Source organism: Cheilinus undulatus, linkage group 1 (genome assembly GCF_018320785.1).
Source record: "Cheilinus undulatus linkage group 1, ASM1832078v1, whole genome shotgun sequence".
Taxonomy (NCBI): domain Eukaryota; kingdom Metazoa; phylum Chordata; class Actinopteri; order Labriformes; family Labridae; genus Cheilinus; species Cheilinus undulatus.
The window spans coordinates 19,086,277-19,099,008 of NC_054865.1; the positions used below are offsets into that span (position 1 = coordinate 19,086,277).

The 12,732-nt window shown below is 37.8% G+C and overlaps 1 protein-coding gene across 3 annotated transcripts in view; it reads right to left on the bottom strand.

Moving 5' to 3' along the window:
* Nucleotides 1-12,732, bottom strand: part of trpm7 (transient receptor potential cation channel, subfamily M, member 7) — a 71,435-nt gene that overhangs the window by 21,588 nt on the left and 37,115 nt on the right. For 2 of the 3 annotated variants that reach the window (XM_041791320.1, XM_041791328.1), the window contains exons 16-22: nt 12,095-12,372; nt 11,785-12,013; nt 9,404-9,559; nt 8,253-8,396; nt 3,438-3,566; nt 3,083-3,334; nt 274-448 (exon numbers count right to left, since the gene is read on the bottom strand). In XM_041791320.1, coding sequence (XP_041647254.1) covers nt 274-448; nt 3,083-3,334; nt 3,438-3,566; nt 8,253-8,396; nt 9,404-9,559; nt 11,785-12,013; nt 12,095-12,372 — 1,363 coding nt within the window. Of the gene's footprint in view, nt 1-273; nt 449-3,082; nt 3,335-3,437; nt 3,567-8,252; nt 8,397-9,403; nt 9,560-11,784; nt 12,014-12,094; nt 12,373-12,732 lie in introns of those variants that run through there. The other variant, XM_041791337.1, reaches the window with a different exon arrangement.

Below are 12,732 nucleotides of genomic sequence, written 5' to 3' on the forward strand. Positions count from 1 at the left end.
ACATCATTAAGACCGATTTTATTTAAGCTGAGGCGGTTGATGCTGTGGTGAAGCAAAAAGCCCCGCCCTCCCCAGAGAAATCTGCGCTGACTGCTTCTCTGTGTGACCCATGTTAATTGAAGGACGCTGTGAGGGGGAGCAATGATTCGACCGTTGTGGGTTTGATTTCTAGTGATTGTTTGAGTGACAATCAGCCATCATGCTGTGGTGAGAAGCTTTAAATAAAACTGTTCTTACCCTCATAATCTTCACTACCATCCTCATTGGTCTTACCATCGATTTCATAAGCATACACTTCCCCGTACATCATCCAGTACGGCTGGAAGACCACATCTTTAGCCAGCGTCCAGCTGGGCTCCTCTTGTGGGTACAGAATGGCTTTCCTGGGCACGCCATAGCTCAGGAGGACAATAGCCATTATTACCACAATATAAAACATGTTGGCCACCTAAAAGAAAAGACACACAACGACTAATGGGTTAAAAGTTTCTTACAGTATTTGACTAGCATGTAGGAAGTTTACCTGGGTACAATATTTCCTGGGGTTAAAACAAAAATGCACACACCCTTATTACATCTGTCTCACTACATTTACATCTGTTACCTAAATCTTCCATTGAAAAGAGCAATCCATGCTGGTTATTTGGTGAACAATGCCCACCTTGTCCCTTACTGGGTGAAAGTATTTCATCAAAATAAATGGTAGTGAATATGAAAGATCAGTTCTTCGGTTAGTCAAAAGCTTAAAATCTGAAAAATGTACAGTGTAATGGCTATAAGAAGCCCACATCGGATGAACACCAACATAAAAATGATGACTTTTCTGAGCAAGGACTGTTATAGGTGTATATCAGTGCCTGTTCAGTCTCTCACCTTCAAACTGGAAAAACAACCCCCTCTTGTGACAGGAGATGTCATAAACTGACATCTTATATTTCATATGTGTATTTCAGCCATGTTATCAGGTGATTCTTAACTTTTGAAACATAATTAAGAAGCTTACCTGCAGATAGACTACAGCTCTTGCTGCCATATAGCAATTGTTGTCTTGAAGCCAGAAGGAGCACAACACCAGCCACACATTTGACCACTTCACTCTTTTTTACATTCAGCCCAGAACCACAGAGCTCTGCTTTTACACTCTTTCATCATTTAAAGGATGAAAAGCATATCATAAATTATGATTTTTAGATTGTTTGAAGTACAAAACACAACACACTAGCGTTTGATTGCATTGCTACCATTGTTTTTTTATGTACTGCCATTCAGTTTTGGGGCTTGGTTTTACCCAAATATGGATATGGTTATTCTGGAAAGCAGGAAGGGATGTTTGACTGCAGGGTATGTTTTGTCTGAAATCATTTTGTGATCTTTTCATGTGGTCTGACAGACACATCTCATTTATTTAGCGGTGAGTGTGTGTCAGAGATCAAATAGCATGTTTATTAGTGACTATATCTTTAGTGACTATATTTCTGGTTTTCGGAGCGAACAAAGCACTCTATTGCAGACTGGAGTTAGTAGTTCTATCAAATTTACCACTAAAATGTATAACGGGCTGTTACGTTACTAACAACAAGTTTCTCACTGATTCAACATGCAGCCAACAGCTGATAGATTAGTGACGGTTGGGGTGAAATTAAAAAAACAGCAGCAGGAAATGAGAGGAGGCAAAGTTGAGGAAGTAATGCAAATCAACATACAGCCAAATGAGTGTGTGTGGAGGGAAATGACCGCGGTGATTCACAGGTGAGGATCAGCTGTGTTCTGTTTCTTTAGGGGAGAACAGGGTTGGCTGTCACACTGATTGATTGTCACGCTCATATCTGGCCACTAGAGGGGGGCTGTATCCCAAAATTTGGTACTTCTTTAGAGTAGGACAGCTAAACTTGGGTTGAGAGGACATTTTGTGTATTTCATGTCAAACTGAAAATATTCAGCTTCTCCATATTTTTCTTCTAGGCTTTTAAACTGTATTCTTAACAAAACAATTGTTACCTTTATAATTGTGAAAGGGGAGCTATAGTTTAGATTATTCATTAGCTAGCTAACTAGTTGTGAGATGGTTGTTAGCCTTGATGCTAGCAAGGAATTCCAGTTGGGGTTGGTCGCTTGACTACTTTAAAGACCAGCTGCAAGTGCAGTTGAGCTTGTTAATCTAGGGATACATTTATCACCACGACGAGAGATCTTATGACATTTAGGTCTCGTGAGATCTTGTGGCACGAGATCTCGCCACACCTCTGACAGATTATGATATTGTTCGTACTAGGGATGCACAAAATTGTCGGCGTGATTATTAGCTTAAAAACTGAATTATCATATTTATGACGTACTACAGTACTTCCTGAAAAATTGAAGAGTTGTGCAAATGTAAATATAAGTGTGATGGTTTGCAAAACAATTAAACATGTTTGACTGAAGACAGCACCAAGATAAAACATAAATGGAGAAATTTAGTACTGAATCTCACAGAACTTACAAAAAATCACTTTGAGAACACTGAATAAACAAGATACCAATATGAAATGTACTAAATGTCCCAGCTGCTGCTTAAGAGATCTTTTCATCCGTAAATCCATCTTTTCCAGTCCTCTTAATAAACTAAGCTAAGCTATGCTAAGTGTCTGCCGATCAGCTTTAAATTTATTGCAACTACACTAAAGGGCAGGCTATTAGTTAAAGCCCACAAAGTACATGGTAAAGCTAGGACATGGAGCACAGTAAGGGAAAAAGTTCTCTAAAATGGATGGGGCTGCTCAGGATGACAGTGTACATTACCATACCTGGTACAATCATGTTGTTGACTAATGCTGCAGGAAGTGTTTGAAGTAATGGATTCAAGGATAAAAATTAAGTTAAGTGTTTTAGTAACAACTCTAGGCACAAAACTGACACACACAAAGCTATTTAAACTGCAATACTGGCATGGACATGTGCATGATACAATAGCAGAATGTACAGTACTTTTTTGTTCAGTTCACGCAGAGAAGGTTAAAGCTTAGAGCACAAAAGTCAAGAATGTTAGACTTCCTGTAGCTTTATGCTGCAGTTACATCTGGCAACTGTGGTGAAGACTCACCATTTTGGCGATCATCATTACATATGGTCCAGCCTGCTGATTGACAGCCAGGATATCCAGAAGTCGCACGTACCAGAAGATTATGTTGAGACAATAGACCGTCCTCCCTGGGACAAAGGCATCACCTCCACCCAATCTCAAGCCAAAACCAATAAAGAAGGTCACAATGGCCAGAAAGTCTGACACATTGAAATAGTCACTGAACCACACCTTTATCTTCTGGCTTATTTTTCCTGCCTCTGACATGAACATCTAGAAAAGAAAAAAAGAAAGCATTGAAGAACATGAGATTATGTTTAACTGATGTTTTTTTTTTTTTTTTTTTTAAGTAGTCTGACACTTTTACTTCACACACCTCTCGAATTTTCTCGATGGCAGAGGTAAAAATGTAGAGAATGACCACCCACTCTTGAGGTGACGGCCATTCAGGCATTCTCACCAGGACGACGTATGAGTAGAACATCAAGAAACCCAAATAGAAGAGCTGAAAATGAAAGATATTCAAAAAAAGACTCATAAACAATGCAGAAATACACATTAAACTGCGAGCAACATATACTTTACAAACTTTGTAACGGATGTGGATGAAAACTCTAAATCCAGACAGTCTCAGACAGGGGTCTATCTATTTTAAGATGAGGTCAGTTGAGGCCCTCTGAAGGGGCTGCTCCTTATAGTGGCTCTTTGAGTAAGGAGCAAGTAGTCGACCCCTTTGACTGAGGCCTCTGAGCTCAGCTGGTGGTTTGCTGAGTGGGTACAGGCTATGTGAGAGAAAAAGGCATTCTCCTCTCAGTCTCAAGTGAAATTCAGACTTAGCAACATTTACTTTCTTTCACCAACAACTATTTTTGTAAAGATACTTTTCTGCTTTTTCCCCTTTATTAGCCAGGACAGTTGAAGAGAGACAGAAAATATGGGAAGAGAGAGTGGGGAAAGACGTGCACAAAACATGCACCAGGACTGTAGCTTTTGTACCAGCTCTATCAACTGAGCTAAACTAACTAAAGTTATTGAAAGTTGCAATGATAAGTGATATTGTTGCTACATTAAGTCAAGATACCATTACGCAAAAAGGCCCCTTTTTCTACTGTTTTAGATGAGGCAGTTTGATGAAAATATACATAAATTGGTTGATCATTTGAAATAAGTTTTATATCAGAAACAAAATACATTATTATCATTTATAAATAAACACGAAAGCCTTCTCAAATGTGCATTACAAAGGTACTTTGTTAAAAGGTTGGTCAAAATAATTACAAACTATTTTGATACAAAAAAGCTTTAAACTAGTGCTGCACAATTAATCTAATCACAATCACTAAATATAAGACTTAGTGTACTCGATACTTTTCTATTGTTTAGTGGAAAGACAAAACAATAACAGAGGTAAAAAGCAGCGTAGAGCTTGAATTACAAAGTTAAAAGGCCATGTTAACATCTGTTATATCTTTTTCGTATCACTTAAAAAATCAGAAAATGTGTTATTTCAAGTCTCTCATCAAAACTGTAATTTTCTTTTTCTGATGCTATATTTTAACAACCCATGACATTTAATTTACATTCACCTATATTTATGGTGCTGACCTTGAACACATGGCAATATAACCATCTTTTGGCTTGCTAGGTGAGTTAATTAACGTCCATTATGCTGATGTCAACTCCGATCTTGAAACTGGATTCAATTTATTACAAAGTGGGCTTGCTATAAAGTTTGGGAGAACTTTTCAAAGCAATCTGAGCAGATGAGGAGCAGCTAGTGAGTGCATGCTACTCCCACAGTCTGAGGTTTTTGTGTTTTTTTTTTTTTTCCAAGCTGACAGTTGAAGATAGACTACTTGCAGTGTTGCAGACGAGAGAGCAGGGGAGGGACAGCAGTGTGTCCTATCCCTTCAAGTTTTCTTCAAGTCCGTGGTCAAACTGTATGCCCTTATCCATATTTACCTCAGTAAACGAGCCCATGTAGCAAGCCGTTTAGACATTATCCACCTTGATGTTGTAGCATGGTTACTGATTAAGGTTTAATGGAGACAAAAAAATGTCAATGGTATGGTAACTGTAGAAAATTTTTATCATGTTATCATTAAAACTGGTATCAGTTTCATTCCTACTCATCATCCAGCTTTATCATTTAACTGTGGTAAATTTAAGCCTCAGTCAACACTGAACAATTGTATTTTTTGCTCTCACTTTGGCAGTTAACATGCTAAGATGATTATATTTGACAAAGATGTTCATTTTTTAATGAATTTTTGGAATTTCAGCATCCACACTGTGTTGACAAATTTCTCCACTATGTAGACAAAAAACTCACACTCTCCCTCCTGGAGCCCGTTTTGGAACACATTGACTACCATTAAAACCACTTATTTTCATTCTACTGCCATTTCAATACAGAAATAAGAAATCCTGTTAATTCCTCTGTAATTCAGTCATTCAGAGGTAAAAATAATTGCACACAAAAAATGCCGCCAAATTCAGTCATTTTTCCATGTTTGCAGAGAGGCATTGTGGGAGATAATGACCTCGTTTGAACTGATAGGTTATAACAGTGATTGTAGGCCAGTGGAATTAATTATTTCAACTAAAACTACTTTGGGTGTTTGATATGGATGTCAGAAAAACTGTACTTTTGTATCTCATAGCCATGGTATAAAAACATTAATTTGATTATATTAGGAATGCATCCTGGACTTATCACTTCAAAATTGTAGTTTTTAGAGTTTTTCATCTGATTCACTCATGTCCTATATGATTGATGTGCAGAGACATCATATGGTACTTACAGTAGGTTACATTATTTGGCACAAAATGCTACTTTCAGGGTTATAGAGATTTAGAGGGTTAAAAACCAAAATTATTCATTTGAAAATGGCCTCTATGAATTCCTACATTAGTAAGCATTCAAGGTATGTGCATGTGCGTTTGCATGTGTGTGTTTGCACGCAAAAAGATGTGGTCTGTATAATCAACAATTCTCACAGCTTTTTCCTTGATTTATGTCTTTGAAGTGAAAAGATAAAAGGTGATTAAAAATCCCCTTTCATAAGTGTGACCTTTACTCTATGTCTGCATCATAAATAAAAGTTTTGGAACCAAGAAGCAGCCAATCCCTGCAGAGGACAGTGTAAACAATACAGCCATGTGCGTTAATGTGTTCATGCAGGTGCACCTGCGAAAATGTGGCATTATGTAAGTAAACTCGCTTTTATAGGGTTAAAATAATAAAAATGAATTCACATATGCTATACATGACATGGACTGGAGTTAAGGACCAAAAAATTTATTTTCTTTTTTATAGTTAAAATTTTTACATATATCTAATGTCCTAAAAGCGCTTTAAGAAGGAAAGTGTGATTTGTTTTAAAGAAGGGCCTTAGGTTAATGCTAACTCATATCATTTCCAACTTTAAGAATCTGGTATTGTGACAACTCTAGTCTGCATAGTTATGTTTTTGTAGCTCTGCTGCCAGTGAGGCTCCAGGGAGTCCTTCTGTTTGGTCAGGGCTGAAATATCAAATGCGCTGTTGGTGGAATTACTAAAAAATGTGTTATGGTCCCAAAGAAAGCATACATCTGACTCTGCTGATCTCACATGAGTTCACTGTGTCATCTGGTAGTCCTGGATTTTATACAGCCCCACCAGGATTATCTGTAATTACTTTAATGATCTTTTAGCTTGCTTTCACACCTATAACTTGTTTACTTTGCTCTGAACCAGATAAAATGTCAATATCATATTTAGAGCTCCTTTACTTTGTTCTGATTGAGTTTAAAATCATGAAAAACTATTTCTGCTTTAAACAGAATGTAAGCACTCAGCCCAAAGTGGTATCAAAACACAAACACAAGCGTGAATACAGTCTCTCAGTTCTATTTTATTCTAAATAAAGGTCATTAACTAAATTATTGATCAGACCTCAGAGACACATGTTTCAATGAAAACTGTAATGCTTTTATAAATTTAACTTATGCCACATGATGCCTCCCAGAAGTCCATGAACTCCTCATTGGGACAAATTTGAACATCAGGGCTCATTTCTGTTTCAGGCACGGGTCGACGGTACTGAAAACCGTGGGAAAGTTTAAAATGTGGGTGAGTTACAAGTGCACACACCAAGTTTCTCTGATCAGCTTTAAAGTTACAGAATTGCTGATCATTTACATGTGACCTGGAAAATGAGCCATTAACACTCAAATCTGATGGGTCAGTCACTGTGGAGTGCTGTGTCTCTGTGCTGATATTAGGATGCAAACAGGTAGAACAGATGTAGATAAGCTGCAGTGCAGGCTGTGTTATGCAGAGCTGTGGTTTCACTGATGCTATCAGCTCCTCTGAGTCATAATCAGTCTGTTTAAGAGCTCTGTCTCTGCATATAGAGCCATTGATGATGGCTCCCAGGCTCCTGAGAACCAGCCTCAGGCTTGTCTTTATAAATAAACATCAGAGCAAATCAGAGACAATGAGTTTTATCCTGTGAAAAAATGTGAACGTGTCTGTACAGGTTTGTGTGTATTCCAAGGAAAGTGTTAAAAAACAACTTCTTACTGCAACCACCAACTCTTCAAGAGTAAATGATTTTTGAAAAAGTCAACCAGCAGGAGTACTGAGAAGAAAATGTTCCCTTACATGCCTCCCACTTACAAACAACTTTTAATGAGCTGCAAACAAAGTAAAGACTTAAAATTTTGCCAGGAATCCCAATGCTGTGCAACTAAAAGACAAACTCTCTCAAGGTGTTAGAGAGGCAATCACAGCTGAATGCGTCTTGAATATAAGAATACCAATGCTTTTAACTTGGAGATGTTTTATGACCATGTCCCCTGAGCTTTCCTGTAGGGGGTGCTATGCAAGCATGTACCCACTTACTCAGTCCCATAAAACACTGATGATATAGTCATGCATAAAACTCATGTATATTTGCAGAGATTTTCAGGTGAGTGGCATAAGTGAATGCAAGCTTTTCCCCAGAATTTGACCTGAATTTTCTTGCAAAACCACTAGTAACATTTCTGCAAAAATTCTTAGAGCTTATGTGTGAATGCAGCATAATACAGTTAGGAGATTTCACTGCAGGAAAGGGAGCAGGGGTGATGACATTATGTATAGCCATAAAAAAATATTTTGTGTATGGGTAGAGATGATTCAATGTTTGTGTATTCATCTCCATACCGTGTTGGACCAGAACTTGACGATGGGAGCATGGTAGAAGGCATAAATTTTCCTGGTTAAGGGCAACTTTCTGGAGCGAATGTGAGTTTCCATGTCATTCTTTGTCTCCATTTGGTCATGGGATCTGGCCTCCTTGAACACATCCTGCAGAGAGGTTAAATGGGCTCAAATTAGAAGACAGCAGGGCAGATGTATAGAAAGCAACATAGAGTAGAGTGGGAGGAACAGTAAAAGACAGAAACAAAACAAATAATGGTAGAATCAAAGAAATGACACTTAAAATGGACTTTAAGCCCAATTTTTCTAGTCCTCTTCTTACAGAACAAAAACTGTGTACTAGCTCTGACTAAAGTAAGAGCTTTTTCTGACATTAAAGTCTCATCAGATTATAAGACCACAATTTTTTCTAGGAATGAACTGATGTACTGGTTGAACTTCAGTATGGCCTAATGAGGTAGCCAAAATATGGGTATTTATAATGCAATAATTTCAATAAAACATCTTTAAAATGATACATTTTAACATACTTTGGTGACCGACTGTTTAAAAAAAAAAAAAAGTGTAAATAAAAGACTTTCTGCCCAGTCATCCCCTATCATCGTCTGATGACCCTTTGTGCCTCTGGGAATGGAGGGAATTTTTCTTTAGTTCTGGAGAAGCCAGCAGTATGCATTTAACAGCTTTCAGACGAGATTGTCTTTCCTGTGTGGCGTTTACTTCTGCAGTGCAAAGGCATGGATTTCTCTTTCCCCAGAGTAGCGCCGCTCATCTGATGTGTCCACAGTGGACTGTAAGAAAATTATGCTGCAAGCAGCAGCCAGTAGGTATCCAGTTGTGTTGCATCGATTTGATGCTGGAAAGCCAGTACACCTGAAAATTCACCTGTTGAACAAACTCTGTTTTTTATGGTCAAATGCAGTTTGTTAGTTTGAAAAACTGACACAAAGAACTACAAAGTAATAAAAAAACACCAGAATCAGAATCTGCTTAATTATTTCAAAGATAACGGCCATGGCTTTTACAGTCAGCCTCTCAAGTGTTTTCTATCTCTAATTTAAAATTGCCAGACTGCATGAAGGAAGGACTACACCAAAATTTGAAAAGAGAAAAAAAAACATAGTAGATAACCAGGAGGACTTAGAAAAATGAACCATTTGGATGTCTTCTGCGATGTTCTGGAAGTTGTTTTCGCTGTCCTCCATCGTCATCTGGTGGTCATCCTGACTCTGAGGGATGTGAGCCATCTCAGCCTTGGACTTATACTCCAAAAGTAGGATGGCAGGAGGAAACAACATACTCAGAATGACCTAGAGATAAATAAAAGACATGTGGGTGAATGCAGCTAAACTTGTCAATGAAGTATTTGGAATCAAACACACTTCTGTATCCAAAGTGTTTCAATAAATTCATTTACGACCTGAGAAGGTGAAACCACAAGATTTTATTCACTCCCTGTTATATTAAAAATTAAGTCTACAATAAGCACACACATGTGAAGGGTAACATCTTGGTTGGTTATGTTTCTTTAGACAAGAAAGAATGTTACATATCCATTAATAGTTCAGTAACTGTGAATCAAATCTTTATAAATATAATTCCAAGACTGAGGAGAAAACATCTTTTAACAATTATCATGATGTAGCTAATATTCTATTAATGTATTTTCATATTTACAAAAGCACTTTGGGAGAAAATGAGTAAAGCTAAAGAATCTTCAGTAACATAAATCAAATCTGACACCTTATTTTTGTTATTAGAACACATTCACATTTTATAGGCAAGTTTTAACTGAAACTCGTCTTTGAGTGTATTTTTTTCTATTCATGGATATTTATTAATTTATTTACTTTACATTTTAGTCTTAAATCTTTATCTTTTAGTCTTATTTCATGAGGTATGGCTATCAAATAATGAGACTGCTTTCATGAGGATTAAACCCTGTGGTCACAGTCACACTGCGTGTTATATATTAAAGGTTTGGTACACAAACAACTGCTGTAAGTTTCCAATAAATGACATCTTTAGTTCACTGCTAACTACTGAAGTGTTTTTGCTAAGGTGTTGGCAAATGATTAGCTTAAAAGTTCAGCAATGCATTAACTTGAAATTTTTGGTGAAACTGAACAAAACAGAAGTCGAATCTTTTGGTACATTAACTGAGGTATACAGGGAACACTGCATGTGTGATTGAATGGCACACAAGATTTTGTGAAGGCAGAGAGGATGCCTAAAGCAACAGGTGTTTTGGGATCCCTGCACAAATCGCAGGAAATGATCAACGACTCAGTATGAGAATGACAGCAGAAATGGTCTCCATTGAAGAGACAGTTCAGCAAAGTTTGCATGAAAATTTATACAGAAACCTACATTTTTTTAGAGGGAGTGATTACATGTGATGAAACTTTGTTCTTCCAATACGATCCTGGAAGAAAACAGCCATCAGTGCTTTGGAAAACACCATCGTCACTAAGGATGAAGAAAGTCCAACAAAGCAAGTCCAAATTCAAGGCCATGTTGTTTTCTTTGACATTAAGGGTATCACTTTTGAGGAGTGGGTTCCAGAAGGGTCAACGGGGAATCAACTCTACTACAAACAGGTTCTAGAAAAACTGTGAGGAAAAAGTATGAAGAAAGAGACCCCTGTAGTAGAAAATAATTTCATTCTTCATCACGACAACGCCCCAGCTCACACTGTGCTCTCAGTAAAGCAGTTTCTGTCCCACAAACAAATAACAGTGCTTGGTAACCGTCCCTATTCACCTGATCTAGCATCATGGGACTTTTTCCTTTTTGCTAAGATCAAATCTGCATTTAAAGGAGTACATCTGGAGTATGTGTTAGAAGTCAAGAAAAGAACGACAGAAGTTCTGAGACTGCACTGATTTGATCAGTGGAAGACCTGGATGCAGCACTGTGCTTATGCAGGAGGGGAAGAGATTGAAGGAGAAAGACAATGACAAATGTTTATGTTCAATAAAACTGGATTACAGCATTAGTCTTGTTTTTAAATAGTCATTACTCAAATATTATTGCTTTGGATCGTCTCCTGGTGTTGAGTCAACTTATTCCAGTTTATTTTAATAAGTTGTGTTTAAGTTTCCATATCATTATTTCTTCAATTTACTTTTATATTACTTGGTGTTTTATTATCTTCTAATTTATTTTCTATGGATTATCTGTGAGTGCTTTTACTTTTTTATGCATTTCCTCCATTTTTATTTTTACTTTTTTAACACACTTCCTTTATGAATTAATGGTAGCATTTTTTCAGCTCCTGTTGGTCCAGTTAATGAATGGATTGATTGATTTGCTGAAATAAAGAAACTTAAAGCAGACCATCATAAAACACAAGTTGCACACTGATCATAACTACAATACCATTACAAAATGGTTGAATATTACACCCAGAGATCGTACAGACACTCTTGAGCCCCAGCGGTCACTGAAAATAGAGTCCCAGCTCTGACTCCTGCACCTTTACCACCTCAGGTGTGTGCTTGAACCAAAAATAAAATAGAAATGGAACATGAACCTTGTACCAGGAGTTCTTGCGCATGTTCAGGCGTCCCATCCACATGTCTGACAGCAGCATCTGGGTGCAGGTATGAGCCACAAAAGGCCGCAAGTGGGAGGAGACAGCCAGCTTCAAACAAGTGGAGTTGCTCCAGTTTTTCAGTTCATAAGTCAGCAGCTTCATGGACATGGTCTCATCCTGCCTGAACGACTGCTCCAGCAAGTCCACTGCCAACGTTCCAAACTCACTGAAACAAATCAACATGGATGATTAACTTCATACCTGTGCTTAAAGGCGGAATAAAAAACAGAGTTCATATTTCTCTCACTTTGAGTACTCCTTGAGCTCCTCTGAGGTGTCGTCTACCACATCACTCTTCTTAGCCTCGTACGCCATTGTTCGGTAGAGTTTACAGGCCACGAGTGCCTTTGCCATATTTTCCTCACCATGCTGCCAGAAAAAGAGTGACATTTTCTGCCTCTTCATCAACACAGCCCAAACTAGTAGCTCATTGAAAGGGTAGGGAAACCGCCTCGTCTCTGGGTCATCTATGTCCACGATCTCTTCTTTGCTCCTCTTTTTGTTCTGCTCCTGGGTAGTCTCAAGCTTGGAGGAGAGGGAACGAGAGGTAAAGAGACCAAAATAGATTTTTTAATTTAACATTGTCTCCTCAACAGCAGAGGGAGAGCCTAGAGGTTAATTTCTTATAGCCGTACTCTCTTCCAAAAAGCAGCCCTTCTTAACTACTTGGAAAAAAAGAAACAAGTTCATAACAGTGAAGACATAAAGTTGGTTGTTCATATTGATGTTTCCTTTCTGTTGAATAAACAACCAAGTATACATGACAGAAGCTCAGCTATGGCCTCTCAATTCATTTATCCTATTAATGCAGAAAATTACCGCCCTCTGATTTAGAGGAAAACAGATTTTCTCCATACTTTAGACATCAGACATGATATCGATCCA